The 24,265-nt window shown below is 41.4% G+C and overlaps 1 protein-coding gene across 5 annotated transcripts in view; it reads left to right on the forward strand.

Moving 5' to 3' along the window:
- The window catches only part of RNF19A (ring finger protein 19A, RBR E3 ubiquitin protein ligase), a 54,653-nt gene that overhangs the window by 18,979 nt on the left and 11,409 nt on the right, over positions 1–24,265 (forward strand). For all 5 annotated transcript variants that reach the window (XM_077351796.1, XM_077351792.1, XM_077351793.1 and 2 more), the window contains exons 3-4: positions 12,343–13,106; positions 23,111–23,319. In XM_077351796.1, coding sequence (XP_077207911.1) covers positions 12,511–13,106; positions 23,111–23,319 — 805 coding nt within the window. In that variant the 5' untranslated portion in view covers positions 12,343–12,510. The remainder of the gene's footprint in view (positions 1–12,342; positions 13,107–23,110; positions 23,320–24,265) is intronic.

Genomic DNA, 24,265 nt, shown 5'->3' on the forward strand with positions numbered 1-24,265 from the left:
ATACTTCCTCTGAGGAACTCTGTTGGTCATAAAGGTGCCACTGGACTCAAACTTTTTAAAAATAAAAAACTTATTTAAAATTCAAACAAACATCAAAATTCATACATGCATATCAGAAAGACACAAACAACTAGCACCCAAAGTCCAAGAAAAATGTCCCTTCAAAGGCTGTTTGTAAAACATGCACCAAATCCCCGCTACAACAAAATGTGCATTAATCAAGCATTAAACAAGAAAATTGTTTCAACACTAATAATCAACCCTCTACAATGACAACCCTTCAATAATCCACACGTTGTTTATGACTTCCCTCCCTCTACATCAACCCGTTGTGGAATTTCATCAAAATCTATCTTCCCAAGTAAACCCCTCATTCTGGAGAGTGCCAGGTTCCACATTTCATTTAACTTTTCCATACCTTTATTATTCTGAATATATGTTAATTTGATTAATGAGGAATTCTCATTGATGTTACTAAACCAAGTAACTAAGTCTGGCAATTTCTTTTCTTTCTAGTATCTGGCAAGTCTTGCAAAATTAAGTTAGCATATGAAGTGCAATAGAGAAATACTCTGGAAAATAATTCAGTAATATATTTTCTGGGTTCAGGACTCAAACTTTGTTCTGCTGCTTCATACCAACTCACCTGAATTTTCTTGTTTCTGTTCCTTTTTATTCTCTACTTATTGATCTCTACTAATAAGTCTTAACTGAAGCTTTCGTATCGCATCATTTAAAAAGTATGCCCTTTTTGGAAGACTGCATTTTCTTCTTTCATGTTAGCTGCTTTTCCATCTCTATTTAAAGCAGTTTTTATTTACCCCCTTACTGGAAGTGACTGCTAAATAACAAATGAATCGGTTCTTTTTGTAGGACAGGCTTGCAGTTACTTTTAAACACAAATAATTCAGGTCCTGCCAAGGCCTTAAAAGCTGCTAGGCCTTTGGCATCTTTTGGGAAATGTGAGGAGAGTTCAGATTAATAGAAAATGAAAGGAGTGGATTCTCTGTTGCTGACTCAATGCCTTTTTTCACTTTGAAATAAATACTGAGCTGTATATTCTGCAGCCGACATAGAAGTCAAAGACTCTTTGGCATAGATACATTCAGGAAGGCTCTGTTTAAGGACAGGAGAGTAAAAATGTGCTTGTCACAAAGCAAGATTACTCTTTATTAAAAGGAGTTGTAGTAACAGTAGCATGGAAGATCTGGAAACTTTTTCTTTTTGTTAAGAGTTAACAATATCTTTAATGATGTGGGTATTAAATAATACCCTCTCTACTCATTTGGGAAGAGTCAGTAAGGATGTTCCTGCATTTTATAGTCACCCTAATGTAGCTATCTTGACTCTCAGATCTTGATTTCCTTTATCATTTAAATTTCCTTTCTCAGTAATCTGGACTGGCTTCCAGCAAGCATTTTGCCAACACCCTTATATAACTGAAGTAAATTGGTTAATTACAAATGCCTAAATATTATGCTTAAGTTCCACACAAATACATATAAGGTTATTAGCCAGAGAATCCAAAGCCTTGTCTGTTGTCTTCTGGGGTAGTCTTTTCAAAGCGTATTTGTTTTTATTATGACAGAACCTGATACTCTGGTGTAAAGAGGGACTTTCAGGAATGCCAGAATGTTGTGCCTGTTTGCAGCTGTGATACTCTGCAAAGCATGGGGGGCCAAAATGGACTGCTTTTGTGGTGTTGCTATTAACTAGGAAGAGTTTATTTTCAAAGGGGGAGAGTTGGGACTAAAGCAATAGCTGATTGAGGTTGTAAAACGCTAACTCTGAAGAGCAGTTTATCTGAATGCCAGGTACTTAATGTTAAGGGTGAAGGGTATGAGAATTTGGGATGGGATGTGCTCCAGCTTCACAAACTTTTTCTCAGCTTTTTCTCTGTAAGCAGCCACCACTCAGAAGTGAAGAGAAGTCTCTGCCTGAATGGTGTAGTGATTACAAGAGTGGACTATGATCCGGGGCAGGAGACCATGGGTGCCCTCGTTCCTACCAGTACCTTGCTAACACCCACCAAGTGTTTTCAAAAAGTGGGTGCAGCCACTGGAGATGTATTTATTTATTGCGTTTATATGCTGCCGCTCCCAGCAAGCTGGCTTGTAGCGGTTCACATTAGATAAAAACATCCCATAACATTTCATAACTATTTCAACATTCCTAACATACAATAAAACCTCCATAAAATCATACCCTTACAATACCTCTATAATAACAGTTAAAATTACAATAGAGTCAGCATTTAACAGTGGCGGTAGTAATACCCAATTCTTCCCAGGCTTCAGTAGGGTCGTAGCACCACAGATGGAAAAAGGGTAGGGGATAGATGTCCTTCATCGAGGCCTGGTCTAATACCAGGCCCAGGCACAAGGGTAGGGAGGTGACCCAATCATATACCTTGGGGGCCTTATTTGGCTGTGCAGAATAAAGTAATATTATTTCAGCAGCAGCAGCAGCAGCCACCAGTGTCAAAATCACTTCTCATTCTTGGGGTATTTTAAAAAATACGCCTCTTCTCCCCTGAACTTGGGCTTTCACCTCCTGCAGCAGCCATTATGTGGTTGTGGCCAGCACCCTGTATGCAAATTCCAGAAGTTCCTACAGACTCAGAAAGGCTAGGGCAGCTTTCTCAAGTCCCCTGAAACATTCTTCAGGCTTTGGGAAACTCCAGAAGTGTTGTGATCATGCAGAATATGGTTGGGAAGCAGAGCTGTGTTTATACCTACTCCTTCCCACTCCCTCCAGACCCATCACTGGCCATTTTAAAAATATATAAACAGCATTTTAAAAATATATTTTAAATAATTAACCGTTAACCATTTGGGAAACCCTTCCAGGGCCGTCAAGAAACCCCAGGGTTTCATGAAACCCTGGTTGAGAAAGCCTGGGCTAAGATCTCCTGATCAAAGGAGACCCAGATTCAAACTCAGGAAAGATTTAAAGCGATTCAAATGATTCATTTATGACTCTTAAAATAAAATAATGATGTTCCATCTACAGCCAAATTCATCATAAGCTTTTAAATGGGTAGTTTCTTTAATTTTCTGTTAACATGTTCTGTTAGTGTTTCTGAAGAAGTGAAATGTTCCCATCTCAGAGCTTTGTGCTGTCTATACCATCTGGCATCTCTTCTTGCATTTAGCAGTAGGGCTGAAATAAATGTGGCTAGCACATCTGACACAGCAATTTAGCCCAAAGATGTATGCACACCAGTTACTGTTGGGATCAGCACTATTATGGGTACAACCTTTGTTTCAACTGCTGATGCTGCAGCAAAATGCAGCATATATGTTCTACCACCAATGTTAATTTTAAACATGGGACCACGTGAACTGTTATTAAGGATCATTCAGGATGCTAATGGGATCTGTTGCAAAATCCCTTGTTCCATGCACAGATCCATCAGTTGTTTCCCTGATGTTTAATACGAAGAGAGTGATATGCCCTCCTCACTGCCAGACACTTTACTTAATTTATAACTGGCTTTCTTGCTGAGATTCAGGCTAGCTTATACGTTATGGCTCCAAACAACAACAAAAAAGCTCTGTCACAAATTCTAAACTACCTTTCAGTATGACTCCATAAGCACTGACAAATTGATCCAACTTTCACAACGCTGTGCACACATCAGATATATGAAGAGATTTTTCCAAGTCAGTATATGTTCCTGACTACAGACACGCACACACAACGTTCTTGCAGAATAGATCTAAAGCCCAAGGCAACAAGAAATAGCTGCAAATATAATAAATTGTATACAGAGGAAAAATGAATTTAGGAACGCTTGTGATGCATGACACTAGCAATAGCACTCCATTTTCATTTGAAACAAAAACCCGAAACAAATGACCCATTCCCCCTGTGCTCTCCTTTTGAACTTCAAGAACTGCAGTTTAAATTTGCGATAAACCAGCTGCCAAGTCTGGCTGGTAGTCTGTCTGCAGTCCCAACCATAGAGCTAACCCCCCTTTATCCATTCAAAATGATGAACCATGCTTAAGGTCAGGGAGGAGAGGGTGAGTCAGTGTATGTGTGGGCTCATTAAAAAGATCTGAGGCTTTTAATTATTAACAGAAAGCTGTAGGACTAGCTGTCAAAGAACAAGTAGTACTGTGAGTATTCAACTTAATTTTAAAGGACTGAAAAGCAAAATGCTTTGGTTAAACAGAAGCCTGATTTCCTAAAAACATATAGGTAGTAGCCACTCTAGTTGCTGAGGTGAGAGTTGAATATACTTCCCGAAGTTATTCTAATGTTCCGGATCAGGTTAAAGGTTCTGGTAATTACCTTTAAGGCCATACGCAGTCAGGGCCCAGTGTATCTGAGGGACTGCCTCCCTGCCTATGCCCCTCAAAGAGCTTTACGCTCTGCTGCCACCAACCGGCTAATGATCCCTGGCCCTAAAGAAGCCCGCCTAGCTTCATCCAGGGCCAGAGCCTTCTCAGTCTTGGCCCCCACTTGGTGGAATGAGCTCCCGGAGGAGATTAGGGCCCTGACGGAGCTAAAACAGTTCTGCTGGGCCTGCAAAAGGGAGCTCTTTTGCCAGGCATTTGGTTGAAACCGAGCGACCAACAAAATCTACAGGGCCCCTGCTCCCTCCCTCCTGAAAAATCTACCCATGTGTTCTGCTCTGGACCTGTTTGTATTGTACCAATGTTACAGTTAATGTTCATGCTATTCATGTTGTATGAAAATCGTTATGAAAATGAAGTTCTGTGTATCGTTTCTATGTTTTATGTGAACAGCCCTGAGCCTCAGGGGGGGTGGAATATAAATATAAATAAATAAATGCATAAATAGATAATATAGAGCCAGTTATATTTTTGGGTACTAAGGTAAAGGTAAAGGTATCCCCTGTGCAAGCAATGGGTCATGTCTGACCCTTGGGGTGACGCCCTCCAGCGTTTTCATGGCAGACTCAATACGGGGTGTTTGCCAGTGCCTTCCCCAGTCATTACCATTTACCCCCCAGCAAGCTGGGTGCTCATTTTACCGACCTCGGAAGGATGGAAGGCTGAGCCAACCTTGAACCGGCTGCTGGGATTTAACTCCCAACCTCATGGGCGGACAGCTTCAGACAGTATTTCTGATGCCTTACCACCCTGTGCCACAAGAGGCTCTTTTTGGGTACTTTGTTGTTGTTATGTGCGAAGTCGTGTCCGACCCATCGTGACCCCATGGACAATGATCCTCCAGGCCTTCCTGTCCTCTACCATTCCCCGGAGTCCATTTAAGTTTGCACCTACTGCTTCAGTGACTCCATCCAGCCACCTCATTCTCTGTCGTCCCCTTTTTCTTTTGCCCTCGATCGCTCCCAGCATTAGGCTCTTCTCCAGGGAGTCCTTCCCTCTCATGAGGTGGCCAAAGTATTTGAGTTTCATCTTCAGTATCCGGCCTTCTAAAGAGCAGTCAGGGTTGATCTCCTCTAGGACTGACCGGTTTGTTCGCCTTGCAGTCCAAGGGACTCGCAAAAGTCTTCTCCAGCACCAGAGTTCAAAAGCCTCAATTCTTTGACGCTCGGCATTCCTTATGGTCCAACTTTCGCAGCCATACGTTGCAACTGGGAAGACCATAGCCTTGACTAAACACACTTTTGTTGGCAGGGTGATGTCTCTGCTTTTTAGGATGCTGTCTAGATTTGCTATAGCTTTCCTCCCCAGGAGCAAGCGTCTTTTAATTTCTTTGCTGCAGTCCCCATCTGCAGTGATCCTGGAGCCCAGGAAAATAAAATCTGTCACTATCTCCATTTCTTCCCCATCTATTTGCCAGGAATTGAGAGGGCCGGATGCCATGATCTTTGTTTTCTTGATGTTGAGTTTCAAGCCAACTTTTGCACTCTCCTCCTTCACCCGCACCAACTTTTGCACTCTCCTCCTTCACCCGCAAGTACTAGCTTTTGGGTACTAGCTAAGCTTTTGGGTACTAGCTAAGCCTTTTTGTTTGCTTGGGCCATTTATTCAGTTTGTTCTTTTCCATCAGTTTAGTACTGTTACTCGGTTGGACCTAGCTATTCTGCAACCTAGAGCTTTCCTTTAACTTAAGTGACTCTTACTCCAATGGAAGAGCCACTTAATTTGAAGGAAGGCTTCAGATCAAAAGGACCGAAAAGGAAAGCTGGAGTGTATATATTTGTATAAATAAACTTTGCACTGTGGAGTGGTAGGATTGGAGTAGGAGCCACCCCATTCTTTAAATTTCATTATTTAAGTTTCATTATTTAAGTTTCATTATTATTGGTGTTTTTCAACTGTATTCCGCTACTGCTTTTATATTATTTTAACTGCTGCTATTTTAGACTATTTATAATGCTAAATACTTGAACTCTTTCTGTGTTGTTTTCTGTTTAAACATGGCAAGCAGCTACATGGCAAATATTGTGTAAAGGTTTCCATGCCAAGTCCTAAAAAAGAATACTGTAGTACTGGGCAAAGTTGAGAAAAGGGCAGGGTTGTTTGTTTGTGTTTGGCGGGGTGGGGGTGGGGGTGGGGGGAGATAAAAAACGACAATATTAAAAAAAGAATAAAAAAGTATACAGATATATAAAGAAAAGACTTCTTATTTTCTCTAAGGCAAATATAAGTAAAATTACAAACTTATAACTTACTTTGCAATTATGAAAGAAAAATAAGCCCTTTTTTCCTAGGCTCTAATTTTTTTAGACACACCAGGAAAATTTTTTTCTCAATAAACAAAACCAAAAATCAGCAGTTCAACCCCCCCCCCCCACCCTTTTTCTGCAAAGCGTCTATAAGGTATTTCCGGTTAGTAATAAATATAGGTATAGTCTTTTCTCTAATTAAAGAGGTAAGTTTATCCATCAAGCCTTATATCATTTTTGGAATTGCAGAAGAGATTTGGATATTCTAATGTGATTTGAATCCACGAGAAGGCATTATTGTTCTATAAGTGGAAATGCTGTATGCACTGGTAGAGTTAGTCCTTCATGTTATGGTAGCCCCAGGTCATTCCCACAGAGAGAGAGAGAGAGAGAGAGAGAGAGAGAGAGCGAGCTATCTTACACGGAATAAGACCGTTTATCCATATTGTCTACTCAGGCTGGTGGTGGCTATTCAGAGTCTCAGGCAGGGGTCTTTCATATCACCTGCTACTTTAAACTGTAGATGCTAGGTATTGAACCTGGGACCTTCTGCAAGCCCCAGCGCGTGTTCTGCCACTGACTACAACCCTTCCTAAGTCATTAAAGGCTTTAACGGTAAGCATGGACACTTACAATTAGCCTTGAAAACTATTGTCACCATAAAGTAGGTATTAGGGTTGGGCACTTCGATGTCCAAAGTAGTTGTTCGTGCCCAAAGTGGCTAGCGCCATGGCATGGGGGGGAGGGATGCGCAGGCATGTGCATGCACATGCAAGTGCAGAACTATGCGCCTGCATGTGTGTGCCTACCGGCACTGGTTGCTTCAGGCGCAAACGGCCACTTCGGACGCCGAAGCGCCCAACCCTAGTAGGTATGTGATTCCTGTATCCTGTTCATGACACCAAGCAAGCAGCTGCATTTTGCACTAATTGCTGGTACTGAATTGCCCTCAGTGGCAACCCTGCATAAATTCAAGTGGGTAGCCGTGCTGGTCTGAAGTAGCACAACAAATATTGCGTCCAATAGTACCGTTAAGACCAAAGTTTTATTCAAGGCCTGAGCTTTGTGCATGCAAGCCTTGAATAAATCTTTGTTGGTCTTAAAGGTGCTAGAGAACCCTGCATAAAGTTGTCATAGCTCAAGGTGACTGTTGTATGAGTAAATGTAGCCAAACCAGCAGTTTCCAAGAAGGGGGGAATTTACATGCCAAATGTAATTGATAAAAAGCACACTTAGCTACCACTGCTACCTGTTTTTCTAATAATATGGTTGAGCCCTGGAGAACCCCACAGCTCTTCAGTGTCTGTCAGAAAGATTTGTTCCATCCAACATGGGGAGTAAAACACCCTCCTAATCGACCAGCCTCACCTCTGTCTTGTCAGGAATTAGTTTCTGTTTTTTTTGTCTTAATCACTTAACCAAATGTGTTCTCTTTGGCTGGAAAGGCTTGAATCTACTTTCTGATCACCATTTGTGCAAGACTAAGCAGTACATTTTGTTCTTGGAGGCCAGAAATAGTAGGTGGAAAATGACACGTTTTGGGGAAATGTCCATGTTTTTAGAACTCTTTTTTTTTTACTAGAAAAGTGTATTTTAGTTCAGTGGTTCCCATCCTTTTTGGTATGGTGGCTCTTAAGTTCAAATTTGCATAGTATGGTGACTACTTAAAACAGAATACACTTGCAACTCAAAGTGCAAAAGCCTGAGACCAACTTTTACATCCTTCGCAACCCATTTTTGGGAGTGGGGCCTGTGGATTGGGAAATATTCTCTTTCAGTGGGGCCAAAGTCATCCGAGGTGGTCAGGTCATGCCTCTGCTTGTTCAGGTAGGTAGGGCCTTGTTCCACCCACTAGATTCACTTTCTCAGTACCTCAGTCTTGTTTCTACGTACATTATTGCTTCTGGAATGACCTATTAGGACTGCAAATGCTAAGCGATAGATGTATCACATTTAAGTGTACAATATCCTTCAGAATCTCAGAAAGCCTACACTGACATCATAGAAGGAATATTATTTTAAATTTTATCATTACAGGCTGATAAACTATTCTAGACATAATATCTTGTACTTGTGTGGTTCTAGTCTTTCCTTTTTTCGTTTCGGTCTTCTTTCACCTTCTTGGTGATTCAGGGTTTCTGAGAGTACGATATCTTTTGCCATACCGCAATTTGTGCGTTTTTTCTTCTTCGATAGGAATGCATTGGTCTTTTGATTGAATTCTATTGGACTAAGCTGTGCTTATCGACTAGAAACCCTGGCTGTGATCCCAGAGGTTTCAGAAGCAGCATTGTAATGAAGTACAGAGAGGTCTGGTTTTGCTGAAAAAGGAAAATAGCCTTGCACTTCCTTTGTGTGCATATAAATGGGCTCTCTGGATCACAGCCACTGTGTTGTGTTTTTGTGCTGACCTCATTCATATTATTGCTTCAATATGGCGATCTTTTTGTTCTTTTGTTTAAGATAAGCTTTCTATAGTATTGTTCTACTGAGCCAGACCAGAGCAGGGTAGTTTTTTTCAGCGGTTGCCTTGAAATATGTAGGTTTGTATTCCAAAATCAATGACAAGGTTGCAGTTAAGAGTAGAGTCAGTGGACAAATTTCTTAGCCACTGTAGTCACACTAGACGCAGAGGGCCTCTAAGCACTTCTCAAGCTAGTCAGTGAGAATTGGCTCCTTTAACTGTTCTTTTTAGAACCCCAAAAGCCATTTGCATTCTGGAATACCTACATTTTATTTAAATTACAGTGCCTAAAATAACGACAACAACAATCCTTATCCATTGTTGTTCCTCTATATATTTATGAAACAGCCCAGGGGGTGGGACGTGTCCGGCTGTCCAAGTTGGAATAGGGCCAATCAGGGTGCAGCCAGCTTTGCCCTGATTGGTCCTGCCCCTGAAGCTCCTGCCCTCCGTCCCTGGACTCTAGCCTCGTTGCTCTCAGACGCCTCATTGCCTGGAGCCAGCAGCAGGTCAGGGGAGAGACCCTGGGCAAAGGATCGTGGTGGAGGGCCTGCTAATGAGGGCCTCTTGGTCTGCTAGGCTGGGCCTGCTCACGAGGGCCTCCCAGCCTGCTGACTGCTCTTTAAGGACTGCTAAGAAGCTGACTAGCTCACTGCTAAGGAGCTGCCCAGCCCCCACCTGCCCCACTTGATCTTGCTGCGAGCTGCAGCCCAAGGCCACCTTAAGCTGCCTGGCCAGGGGAAGGGGCTTTGAAGCTAGTAATAATATAATTTGTTTTTATAGCCTGCCCTTCCCAGTTGGCTCAGGGCTGGTAACAACAGGCATGCATATGCAATGAAGTTACATTAATAACAGTTTGCAACAATTTAACTTTCAAAATTAAATTATTAAATTATTTAAATGATTACTTTATTAGACTACCTCTATTAGGGCTTTGTGAAGGGGAGAGTTCATTTCTACTGGACCGTTAGTTTGAGGACAGTGTGTTTTGAGAAGAGAGGCCAGCGTTGCCTTGGCTTTAATTTCCTGGCCTCAGCCCAGGTGTGCAAGCCTTCCGGAACTATTGAAGGTTCCAGAGGGTCCTGATCTCATCCGGGAGAGTATTCCACCAAGTTGGGGCCAGTCATATCTCTTTGGGGCTGGGAATCCTGAGCAAATGTTGGTCACTGGATCTTACTGCTTTTGGGGGGTTGTAGTGAAAGCGGCAGTTGCATAGGTATAAAAGTCCCAGACCATTAAGAGCCTGGTGATAAACTGGTTTGAAAGTCTTTAGACAATGTGTTTTACTTTGCAGTGGGGAATGGTATTTCAGCTTTATAAGCAAACCTAATCTTAAATGAGAGAGTAATGAAAAAGGTTTTTTGGAAACTAAGTATTGAAATTTCATAAAAGCCTGGAAAAGAGAAATTAAGTTATTTTCCTGTTCTTGCGTTTAGAATAATTCTGTTAGGGTGGCATTCAGTGTGATATTTACCATGCACTGATTTTACTTCTCGTCATTCCCAAATTATAGTTCCCTGGCGGTAGTTAAATAAAGTTAAAACATTGCATATAGCTTGATTATGCTGGCCTTTGAGGTGCTGTAAAACACAGCTTTAGTTTTAAAACAATTGCAAAAACAAAAGTTGTCTCATGTTGCTTGTAATTTGTGGACATGCGCTTTCTCACACTCTGTATATATAATTATAGGTGGAACTTGGGTATAAGAAACAAACCAGACTTCATGTTATTTCTGTTGAAAGGAATAACCAAATCACCTCAGGCTTCAGTTCGCTTGACAAAATGTGCCAGCTAAAATATAGGTCAGTGGGCTATAAAGATTGATGAGATTTCTCTGTCTGAGTTGTAATAAAGTGAAAACAGTGGGAAAATTCTAGGTAATACTGAAAGACAGATATTAGAAATGGAAATATTTAATTACTAAATTTAGATGTCATATTGTTTTCCAGTCATCAGAGAATGGGAATGTGTTGTGTGCTGTTTTTCCCCTCATCCTTCCCTTCTCCATTTTCTTGTTTTATTCTTACTAGGTAAAAAGCCCTCTGCACATGTAAATGCAGTGGATGCTAGCGGGGAGGTGTTTAGGGGGGTGGAACATGGCGGCGGGCGTGCAGGGAGTCCAGCTCCGTGATTTGCGGAGCAGCCTTCCCTTCTAGCCCCTTACCTTGTCTGCTGCATTGGTGCCAGCACCACTGCCAGTGCTTGTGTGTGACTGCAGCGCCAGCCTGTCCACTCCCGCTTCCTCACTGTCACCTCCCCACAGCCGCCTCCTGCCTCCTGCCTCCCGCCTTCCCGCCACCTACTTGCCTGCTGCTTCCCTGCTGCTGCTGCTGGCGGCCAGATGCAGCAGCAGGCTGGGCAGGCATCGGCGGCTGGCGGAGCGTGTGTGGCAGCTTGCAGCTGGGGCAAGGCGTCCAGAGGCGTCCACTGAAAGACAGTGACTTGCTAAAGACCATCTAAACTTTTGTTAGCAGCAAGGGTTGAACTGGGGAATTCTTGATTCATAGTTTGTACTTTGGCCCCTACAATACACCAGTTGAATTTTATTAGAACTGCATGTAATGATTCACTGGTTGACCTTAGGTGGAAGATGTTTACAGTTCATTTGTGTCTAACTTTCAATTTGAATTGTGAAAAGACAATCTACCTCTCGCTCTGTTCTTTAGAAGTACCAGCTTCAAAAATACAGTCTCATCCATAATGAATGATGGATTTTGGAAATCGATTTTTTTGCTACTTTGAGTATTCTGAAAACTTGTGTGGGATGTTTCAAAGAACTTAGGAGTTATTCTTTTGCTTGTCTCCTCCCCCTTGTTTCTATTTGCAGCAAGTGTATTTTGATGGGGAACTTTATCCTGTTACGTAAGCCACATGAAGTGCAGTAAAAGACAGTCTTGTCCTCCTTGCTAATTGCATTGGTGGTGGTGAAAAATTGCCAATTTAAGGCAATCCAGTAGGGTTTTCAAAGCAAGAGACGAACTACCTCTTGAAAACCCTACTGGATGGCCTTAGTAGTCTCCCATCCAGGTACTAACCAAGGCTGACCTTCCTCAGCTTCTGAGATATAACTAGATCAGCTAGCCTAGACCATTCAAGTCAGGGATGATTGACAGCCATGCAAAAGTAGTTTGAAGCAAAGAAGGAGGATGGAGTGAACTGATGAGGAAGGGGTGATGTAAATTAATGTAATACAAGTCATTTGAAAATGAAAAGCAATTCATGTCCTTTGTTATGCTAATCTCTTTATTTCCCTGTTATTCCTAATTAGAGTCTCTGAAGAATTCTCCGGAGTTACATGTTGGGAAGAATTTTCTGCATGAACAAGATTGACCATGCACAACATGACTTAAGCCTTCCAGAATGACTTAAGCGTGCTGCTCCTTAATACTTCATCCTTAAAATGGTTAGAGTTGTGTGTATTCTTTGATTCGCTCTGATGAATATTTTAGCCATGAGTTTACATCGGCAAATGGGATCCGACAGAGACCTCCAATCTTCTGCCTCCTCCGTCAGCTTGCCTTCAATTAAAAAGGCACCAAAGAAGAGAAGAATTTCTCTGGGATCTCTCTTTCGAAGAAAAAGGGATACAAAACGCAAATCCAGGGATATAAATGGAGGTGTCGATGGCATCGCAAGTATTGAAAGTATACACTCGGAAATGTGCACAGATAAAAACTCTGTGTTCTCTACATATGCATCTTCTGACAATGGAACAACCGTAAGCAGTAAACAAAGCGGAGACTTCCTGGAGTGTCCCCTGTGTCTCCTGCGGCACTCGAAGGAGAGGTTCCCAGAAATAATGACTTGTCATCACAGGTCTTGTGTGGATTGTTTACGTCAGTATCTCCGGATAGAAATCTCTGAAAGCAGAGTTAATATCAGCTGCCCAGAGTGTTCCGAACGATTTAATCCCCATGATATTCGATTAATATTAAACGATGACATCTTGATGGAAAAATATGAAGAATTTATGCTTAGACGTTGGCTGGTTGCAGATCCTGATTGTAGGTGGTGCCCTGCTCCTGATTGTGGGTAAGTGTCTTGTTTTTGTTGCCGCCCCCCCCCCCCCCCGTTCTAATAGTTCTGTAACACATACAATACTTCCTTTCCTTAGAACATAGTAGCTAGAATCTTCCCTGATTTTGTCTCTCTACGACCGTTTATCCACTGGGAACTTCACTGCCTCAGCTCTCATGCAGGAGCACAAATTGGGGGCAGATGAGGGGCACCAGGCCAAATTTTCCCCCTATGTGGGTACAGGAAGAGGTGGGGCAACCTGCCATGACTAAAACTAGCCTGCAGCCTGGCATGAAACCTCCAGTGCATAAATGGTCTAAGTCCATAACGTTGTTATACCTTACTTCTGTTCATTGAGATGCTTTTAATTAACCATTTTAATATTGGGAAGGGAGGTTTTTTCATGATATGCCTTGTCATGTAGCAATAGTTTTTCTCTGTAATGCTTCTCGTGCCAGAGCGTTAAAAAAAAGAAGACTTTAATTTCTTTAAAATCAAATACAAACTGTTGCAATGTTTTTGCTGGGTTTTTTTAAAAATAAAACTTGCTTGTAAACTTCCTTGAATATGAAAGTTAGTATTAAAGAAGCCTCCTTAATTACACTTCCTGGCATCAGCAATTCTAATGCTGAGAACACCAGCTGTTGGATACCCGCAGGAACTCTGTGTATAAGGTCTGAAAACAACTTGCTGTTGTTTAATGCTAGGATAATTTTCTCTAAACTTTAAATGCTTTGTTTAAATATTAAGCATCTTCTGAATGTTATTAAGCCTAACCAGATTTATGACTTCGTACCTGGGCTGTACATTTCACTTTAATCTTCAGTAAGATTAGCTTCACGTTACAAGAATACACTTGTATGTGTTACTCTGTGATAGTGACGGTAGATCACATCTATATTACGAAACCCATTAAACAAAATATTTCCTATTTTAAAAGCACAGAATAAGATGGTAGCTTGAGAAACCTCGTATCACACTGGCAAATGGTGTGTGGATGGAAGAAAGTGCTTGGTGAGGGGAAACAAGTGGACACTTTGGGCACAATATATGAATGAAGTAACTGTATACTATCTCGGGAGGTGTATACTATCTCGGTAGGTGGTGGGTTCTCCATCTTTGGAAATTTTTAAACAGAGGCTAGATAGCCATCTGACGGAGAAGGCTGATTCTGTGAGGGCTTAAGGGGGTGGCAGGTTACAGTGGATGAGCGATTGGGATGTGAGTGTCCTGCATAATGCAGGGGGTTGGATTAGATGACCGATGAGGTCCCTTCCAATTCTATGATTCTAAGTAGCTGCAGGATGAAAGGCTAGCATTTGGCACAGAAGTTAAGGAGAAGAAGTTTGAATTTGTGACTGCCTAAGAATTTGTCTTGTAGATAAACAAGATACTTTATTCCTATTTTCTTGCTTTTTCAAATAAATTGCTTATGCCTTCAATGGATCCCTGGGCCACATTTTGCTTTCTGCAGTAGTATAAGATCAGAAGTCATGAGAGTTCTGTTTCCTTATGTTATAGAACAGGTATTGTATTTTGAAAACACCTTGTCATCTAGGGCTTCCAGATCATCCTGTGTCTGTTTGACTTGCTGACTCAGTGAATTGTATCCGAGCCACTCTTGGCAGACCTCAAACAAAGTAACTTGGAAGGGAAATTACAATGCGAGATTACTGAACTTGAGTTCATGCCCACACCCTCCCAAGGCCGAATCGGGTCATGGGATTCTTATTGCACTATAAGTGTTCATTTTTTTGCCCCAAAACATTTCCCCTCTACTCCAGTCAAGCTGATGACAGAATAAAGTTTGAGTCCAGAGGCATCTCTAAGACGAACCAAGTTTTATTCAAGATATGAGTTTACGTGATCAGATACAGTGAAACAGAATATCTTCAACTATTGCGTACAGATTTGGGGGTGGGGGGGAGGTAAGTGCCAGGAAGAGATCACATCAAGTTTAAAAATACAATATTAAATTACAAATAAATTAAATATGCCACAAATTAAACATTTCAAGATATTAAAATTAAAAATCAAACTTAAGATTTAAAATTACATAAAACTGCCTCCTCTTGTGAAAAATAATACCTAAATTGATGGGGGCGGTATATAATAAGTTCTTAGAGGATTTTTTTTTTTTTTTTTTTTTTTTTATAATGATTTTTTTTATTTTCATAAAGATAGAAATATAGTCATCATTTGAGAATATACGACCCCACATTGACTCCACAGTGATATAAACTTTTGCCCAAAACTCTAAGAGCCATGAGTCTAAGAGCCATCCACATTTCCACTACATTAAAAAAAAAAAAGCCTGTTTAGATATACAAAAGAAAAGTTATTATTAATCAACTTACTTGAGAGATCGTAGACCTCACATTAACTGCTTGATACAATCTGAGAGCTATCCTAGCAGATATTTCTAGGTTTGAGTTAGATGCTTAACATTAAACATTTCTTATAGCACAGTATTAGTTTTGGCCCTGTATCAATACCCTGATAAAGGGAGAGGAAAGTAGGGCTTTGCCTTAAAGATGTACAAAGAAAAAAAATTACAAAAGGATTTCATAATTTCTCCTTATCCTTAATACAGATACATCTACAAACCATTTATACTTGGCCCATTCTAAGAGCCATCCTGACAGGTATAAGTTGAGAGCTTTGCATTTTCTACAGATCAATATGAGCTTTGGCCCTATAACAATACACCAATAAAAAAAATAATAAGAGGGGAAAGCCCCATTTTATATTTCCAACGCTAACGATTATATTACCTATATGCCTACTAAGAAAAAGAAACAAGAGAGAAAAAAGGCACTGCTTCCCCTTTTTCATAAAAATAGCAATATAGGATACAGTATATGTTGTTAATACAGAGAATAATAAGATTTCCAGGTTTAGATTAAATGCTTAACATTAAACATAGAACAATATAAGCTTTCAGTCTTCTATAGCTTCTCCTTATCCTTGGTTCTAATACATCTACAAAACAATTTTTGCTTGACCCATTCTAAGAACCATCCTCAGTGTAGGCTTTAGTCCTAGGACAATTCACTAATAGAAGAAAGAAAAAATAAGGGGGGAGAACCCCATTTTACATTTTCAGCACTAATGATTATATTACCTATATGCCTATAAAAGAAAAGAGACAAAAAAAAAAAACAAGAGCGAAAGAGACACTGCTTCCCCTTTTTCATAAAAATGGAAATATAGAATACGGTATAACATTAAACATAAAACAATATGAGCTTTCGGTCTTCTTAAGGGGGTCTCATCTCGAGGCTTGCTACATCTTGTCGTTCCCGTAAAATTATATTCTGTCCCATTGGCCTTTGGCGTAGAAAGTGCAGTTGTACTCTTTCCCGCAAAATATGCATCGATAAATCTTGAGGCCGTTGCACCTCCTGGACTCCAGTATCAATACAATTTTTTCCCCAGAGAGATCCTTTAAATCGGTTACTTTCACTGCAGATCCATATTTCTTTTGATTGATTTTTGTACACTCTTGCTTTGAGATGGCTGTATGTCTTTTTAAAAAGGGTGTCCTTATCTGGGCTGCAGAACTCCGGCATCCCATTTTCCGTCTCCAGAATTTCAGATTTCTCTTCTACTGTTGGTTTTCCACCTTGTTTAGAGCTGTCATCAGCCACTGTTATTGATCCATTATTCCTGTTAAAGACGTCTTCCTTGGCATCTTGGATCTCCTTGAAGATATGAATTTCAGATTTCTCTTCTGCTGTTGGTTTTCCACCTTGTTTAAAGCTGTCATCAGTCACTGTTATTGATCCATCATTCCTATTGAAGACTTCTTCCTTGCCATCTTGGATCTCCTTGGAGATATTTTTGATCAATCCATCTAAGAATACTTTGTAATCTTGGGTTTGTATCTCTATTAGATGAGCCAATCTTTTTAACATAGACATGATTTTGACTTTAAAAAAACCCGGCCCCAAACAATTTTACAAGTGGCCAGTAGAGGTCCTCTGTTTTATCCTCTAATGTTCCGGCACAGGCATGTGACGTATTGAAGCCGGTTAAGGCAGGGATTCTCGTACTGGCACAAAGTTCTCGTGAGATTTTCACATTCACTGCTCTTATCTCTATCTCCGAAAACCAAAACAATTACAATAAGAGCTTTTGCCAATTAATTCGAGTTGATTTGAATCCTTCTTCTGCTTAGTTAGGAGAATTAGCCTGCCTCTTAACGAGGTGGCTTCAGGCAGAGCAGAGTAAGAGGAGGGGGGAAACAAAGGGCTTTGATGCAGGAAGAGAGACGGAGAAAAAAAAAGCGAGAGATACTTGCAGTAAATGATGTTTTGGAACTCAGCCGAAGTCCTCCCCTCAGTTCAAAGCGTTCATTTGTGGTAAATCATCATGTAGGGTTGAAGCAGATACTTTAAGATTAAAGAAAGAAAAGAAAGTCCGAGGTAGAAAATGGCAGTCGTCCTCTGGACCTGGAACGCTGACAGCCTATAATCCAGGGAGATATACTCCCTAAAGGATTGGAGACGGCCCCAAGAACTTCCTGGGTAGAAAGGTGAGGTGAGGTTTGCGTACCCCTCCTCTTTTCTGCCAATTGCTTGCACAATTGACCCCTGTCAGGCTTCAGAGATAGCAGAGCAGATGCCCTGCCACCCTCTCAGGACGACATCTTTAGCCACCCTCTCAGGACGACATCTTTAGCCACAAGTTCTTAGAGGATTTGATTGATTGGGTAGATTTTCGGCAGGGAGGCCAGCATGATATTGTTTCCTGGCCTCAACCATAGGCCCGGCGGAACAGCTCTGTCTTGCAGGACCTACCGAACTATTTGAGGTCTCACAGGGCCCTGATCCCATTAGGCAGAGTGTTCCAGCCGGCCAGGGCCCTGGTCGAAGCCAGTTTTATGTCTTTGGGACAGTGATCCTGAACAAGTTTTGATCACTTGATCTCAATGCACTTTGGGGGGCATAGTGGAAGAGGTGGAACTATAAATACAAGGGTCCTAGAGTGTTTAGGGATATGAAGGTAAGAACCAAAATCTTGAAAATGATTTGGTCTTCAATTTGGAGCCAATGTAGCAAGAAGAGCACAGGTCAAATATGTACTTTCCATTGGATTTTGGTAAGGACCTGAGCTGCTGTGTTCTGAAATTTCCAGAGCAACTTCATGGGCAGTCCTGGTATCTTTGAGGTTGGTGTCCAGAGCACTATAGTATCTGTTGTATGCAGATTAGCTGTAAATCTTTTTAAATGTAATCAAGTCTAAATGGATTCCAGCTTGTTTAGAAAACGAAACCCTCTTCAGAGAATACAGACATAATATTGTTAACATTTGTCTGTACAGAAGGCATAATTGACAATCAGTTAAAACCTCCCAGCACCACCGCACAGATGTTTTCAAATACTTTCATGTTTGCTTTAAATATTTTGGGAACAACTGCATCATAGAGGATGAGCATAAACAGCAAAATATGCTAAATAAAATGTGTTCATGGGGAATAGTTGGAAGATTGCAACACTCTTATACCTTCTGTCTTGTTCTTGATGGTTGGTAAAGAATAAAAGGAAATCCAAAGTAACAACCTCCTTGACCCTTTTTAGAGGCCTGCAGTTGTGACATTCTCAGTCTTTTGTGAATGGCGTCCACTGCAGAATTCCACTTATATGTTAACTGAGCACAGAATCTCAGACTAATTAATAGGCTAGCACATTAATGCAGGGTTTCAACACCACAATATGGGCAAACTGTGGACTGCTGTCCCACCTTTCAGCAGCCCTCATGGGGTCCTGTCACATCCTCCAGTTTTAGCCCTGCTATGTATAATCCTAATGGTCAAAAGGTTACTAAGATAGAAAGAAAACTGTTGGTGTGATCCTGCAAGGAGAATTTGTATTATTCCTTGCTAGGGATCAACCGTTGCCTATCTTGTTTTGGTAGAGCAAGTCACCTTACATTGCTATACCTAGAGATGTTGCTATATACCTATAGACCTTGAAGCTATTAAAAGTGGGATTTACCCATAATAAACAAAAATAGATTATTTAGGCAGAAACGAGCTTGTAGAGACAATAATATTTGGCTATTGCTAAGTTTTATAACATTGAGGATACTGAACTCTAATAATGTGTTCTCAGTAGACACATTACATCATACTAATTGTTGCCAAAATTCTTCACTTTTACAATAAAAATACCCTTGAACTTTTTAATGTCCATAGTGTACACAGGAATATTAGGTAATGCTGTCTTGCCTAAAAATGTTCATACTGTACATTTTGAGTCAATACAACCTTGCCTTAAGAAAGCATTTAACTCATTTAACTTTTATGCTTCCTCCCCTTATAAGTTTTGTGGTATCTTATGAGGTCTGGAACGGGCTTGAGAACTGAAAGGAGGTTGAAAACTATTGATTTTATTAATAATTCTCTAATACTGTTCTTAATTTTTGTAGCAATGATGATGATGTACATTGTCTCCATGATTTGTGATAGTATTGTAAAATTTCTGCCTTGTTAAGCTTTTGTGAATTCTTGGGTTTTATGTTGATTACACTTAGCCTGCGGGGGGGGGGGGAGCCACGGGCGCCGGTGGGCCTGCACCCACGCCTCCCCCCCCTGCAGCGCGCTCCCGGTGTAGCGAGCACTGTGGGGGGGAGGGAGGCATGCCTGCTGGTTTGCCTGCTGGTTTGCGTGCCTCCCCCCCCCCCCCCCGTCCCCAGCCTGAAAAAGGTTGGGGACCGCTGATTTAAAAGACAGGCATTGGAAATATTGGAAACCCAAGGAAAATCCAGATCCAAACACCATACCAGTTTCTGAAAAATAGGAATAGTGATATTTTTTTGACTTCAGTATATCTGGTTCCAAAAGTCCTTTTATTCCTGCTGTGGAGATTATAAAAGTTACAAAACTGTGGTGCAGAGGCTAATAAAAGAAATGAGAGAAATTTCTAACCCAGCTAGAACCTGCAGTACCTGAACATCTGTTTTCCTTTCCAGCTGGAAGATGCAAATATGTGTAAAGAGGACTCTTTTGCATGATGACGCTTCCCCCCCCCCCCTGGCCCCGGTCTCTCTCACACACACACAGAAGGAGAAAGAAAGAAAATGGTTATTTTAAAAATTATTCATTCTTCTGTGTGTGCAAAAAGGTGTGGGCCATTCTGGGTGTCCAGAACTCATGCAGCCCATCATCAAGTGCTGGCATAGAAATCCAGTGCTTTCACTCCTGGCTGTGGAAGCCAAATGACAAATTCCCTTCAGCCTTGCTGTTGGCTCAAACACTGGCCAGTCTCAAAGGTCTTCCCCATCTATGATGAAATGGGTCCCCTTCTGCTCTTATCCATGACAAGCATAACGCAAGATTAAGAATCTACTTCAATTCCCAAGTTTCAATCTGAAATTCAGGTTCCACAAATTTATAATATTATGGAAGGAATCCCTGTATTTTAGAAAGAAAACTGCATTATATTTTCAGTTGAGTCAAAAACCCAATTTCACACAGATGAGCACAGCAAATGAGCCTCCCGTATTGGGCAGGGGGAGGGAGGGGGGCAATCTTCATATAGACATTACACTTGTCATGTCACAATATCCTTGTCATCTATTCACCTCAGGGAGATAGTTTAGATAATAAATCTAATAAATAGTGGAGAATTTCATATCTCTGACCTGTATTTCTTCTCTACACCCCACACTGTTTCGCAGTGCACCACTTTAGAGCTATGTACAAGTCTTCCTAGGATTCTCGTAATACTTCAGTGGTCACAGCCTCCTTTGGCAAGAAATTTGAATGGGCATCTCAAGAAAGAACTGCCTGCTCCTGAGAAGCCCCTAAAAATTATGGGTCAGAAAGAATCCAGCTGCTTGTTTTGGCAAGCCCAGAAGCCTATGGGGGAGGAGGATGAGAAGGATCTATTTCTGAGATGGGGAGAGGTCAGAAAAGCATGAGAGTTTTACTTAACAAGAAACTGTATTTTCCTTTCATTTTCTGTGTTCTGTAGTTCACTTTGTAGACTTCCTCAGTAGTTGTTTGTATGTCCAGACAATAAACCTTTTACAGCTTGTGCTTCACCTTTGAGTGCTGTGAGCCTACCTCTCTAAGCTTCAAGCAGACTTGAAAACAGGTGTGCGTGGATCCTGATCCTGACCTTTCCTCACACATGCATGCAGACCTGCACTTAAAGGTTAAGAGTGACTGGCTTGAAGCAATACCTGATCAATCTAAATCTCCAGGTGTTAGCAAGGACTGTTGATTGATAGTTCTGAGAGCCAAGAAGCTAATAGGGATGTGCATAGGGACTTATGGGAAAAGTCTGTCAATTTATATGCTGCTGTTCCCTGATGCTGCAATAAGTGGGAAATCTTTGTTCCCCACCTTCTTTTCTAAAAATTGCAGCGTTTTGTTAGAATTGGGCTATAGAACATTTGAGGAGAAAATCTCGGGTTAACAACTTAATTTCAGAGTCAAACTCCTGTGTGTTATAAGAGAGCAAATGTTGCCTATCCATTCTACTGGCTGCTTTCCAGTCACATCTGTACTGTGTCAGCCGAATACAGTATTTCCCACTGCCTCTCAGTGTCAAGCTGAAATGTCCAATTAAGACTGTCAGTGCTCTCTGCTTTGTGTTCTTTACTGTGAGTATCTGAGCTTGGGCCGTAGTGGCTACCTAGCCTGAGAATAGGCCTCAGGCTTTTGCTCTCCTACTCTGCCATGGGAGGAGGTAATAAATGCATTAAGACATTCCAAATTTGTATAAATGCATGATTTCCTTGGAAGGGGGCAGTGTGTGCATCCAGGCATGGTGGATTCTCCCGGCCTAGTTATCCATGTCTGACCTGTCTGCATCTTGAATATAGCATTGGGAAGCTTTTATTAGTTAAATCAGTATTGGACTATTACTATCGTCTTTGTAGAATCGAGACATGTGCATACGTTTTAACTGGGTTTTTATTATTGACTATGGACCAAGCCTGTTGCATTCAGGAATACAATGGACACTAGATTGGAGGTAGTGGTGGAAGAACTCTGTGGATGGCCTCTGCCTCCCTCCAGGACCTGGAAAGGCTGCAGGCAGCTGTTAGGGAACTCACCAGCAGGGGCAGCTCTCACGCAGCAGGGATCTGCAGCCTCCAAGCCTCAGAGGGGAGTGGAAGAAAGAGGGGGGTGGTCAGGGGTGAGGGATCGAAGGCGATTGGCTGGCTTGTGGACAGACAGGCAAGCCGGTTGGAGGAAGAGGCACTCAAGGATGGGACAGCTGCCCTGAGTGGGTGTTAAGCGCTGAGTGGCACTTAAGCCATGAGACACGCTCCTCCTCCAAGGCCCTACCAGAAATATATTATGTGGAACAGATTTGTATCCATTCTTTTTGAACAAATACGCTGTAGGATTTTGCATGATAGATATTTTAGCATTGTAGGCTTTTCTAGAAACCATCCATAACATCAGTAGGGACCTCCCCTGGATGACCCCCCCCTGGAAAATTACTACCGACAGTTTATATCCGGAAGAAATTGCAGGGTTGCACTGAGATGTATGGAACTTTTAATATTATGGGCTTTAATGTTTTAAAGTTTTCATTCTCATGTTTTACTGTTGTGTAATGGAAATGGACTACGGTTGTACACTTCCCTGAGCAGCTAGTGGGAGTAATATGTCAATTATAAGGAGCTCTTCTATTGGCTTTCAGCCTGTGGAGCTCTCAGTGATTTCTGTGGGTTTTCTGGGTCTCTTGGTCTTGTGTATACACTATGTACATTTAATAAAATTGGGAACAGCCACATAGCAAAGGTATTGCAGTTGTTAAGGGGTACATGAGACTAAAAGGGGAATTAATACAAGTAAAATCATATGCTACTGTGTAGCATCACTTTAAGAACTTGCTAGCTACTGCCTTTTATTGATAAATATGGTAGCGTTTCCAGTTACATAATGAGCAGTATTTTAAAATTTCCACACAAAATGAACTATTCTCATTGGCACTGTGTAATACCGAGGATAACAACAATTCTTCCTTTTCCTCACCTATTCTTGAATTTTCAAGGTATGCTGTGATTGCTTTTGGCTGTGCAAGCTGTCCAAAGCTTACATGCGGGCGTGAAGGCTGTGGTACAGAGTTTTGCTACCACTGTAAACAGATCTGGCATCCAAACCAGACTTGTGATGCTGCCCGCCAGGAGAGAGCTCAGAGTCTTCGTCTGCGAACAATTCGTTCCTCATCCATTAGCTACAGCCAGGAGTCTGGAGCAGCAGGTACGTATCTAAATTTCAGATGTCTTAAAAATATTGTTGCATGATCTCTTGGCCACTTCTCTGACTCATATTACTGGTGCTATATTCAAAGGACAAAACAGTTAATCAGTGTTTCTATAATGTTGACTGAGAGGGATTTTTTTTTAGGAAACAGAATGAGATGTTCTGATACAGAATGATGATAGTTGATCTTAATAGGAATGAACAAGGCAGTGGTGAAAATTATACAACTTTGTGTTCTGCCTGTTGCTAGAACTCTCAGTTTAAAACTTCCAGAAGGGACCATAATGTTTCTGATAGAACTTCGGGTTCCAAACATTACTTTATGTAGAGGTGACAGAGCCTCCCTAAACCTTTTTCTTAAAAAACAACAAAAAAAAACCCTTTCTGGTGGTAACATTTCTGCAGCTGGTAGCAACGAGTGTCCACCTCTGTTCATTCATGATGATAATGCATTGTTACCTGTGCAAGCGATGTGTCTGCATAAAATTTCTTTTTTTGCCAGTGAAGGACTTTCTCACTGGACAGCAGAAAAACCCTTTGGAGCATTATTGGGGTAATAATTTAGTGTAGAATGATCTGTTTGATATAGAGTAGAGCAGGAGTAATCAACCTGTGGTCCTCCAGATGTCCGTGGACTACAATTCCCATGAGCCCCTGCCAGCAAATGCTGGCAGGGGTTCATGGGAATTGTAGTCCATGGACATCTGGAGGACCACAGGTTGACTACCCCTCGAGTAGAGTATGGTAGAGTGGGAAAGAATTGCTATGCTCTTCTTTCCCATGAATGTTTACTTAGATATGAGTAGTTTAAACTTTTGGTCCTGAGTGCAAATGCTGGATTATTGGACAAACTCAACCCGTCTTGTTTTCTTAGTGAGCAGAACACACTTCTACATTGGCAGGGGGAGGGGGGGCGGAATAGTGATTTTTTACAGAGTGTCTG

The sequence above is a fragment of the Paroedura picta genome, chromosome 9 (genome assembly GCF_049243985.1).
Source record: "Paroedura picta isolate Pp20150507F chromosome 9, Ppicta_v3.0, whole genome shotgun sequence".
Taxonomy (NCBI): Eukaryota; Metazoa; Chordata; class Lepidosauria; order Squamata; family Gekkonidae; genus Paroedura; species Paroedura picta.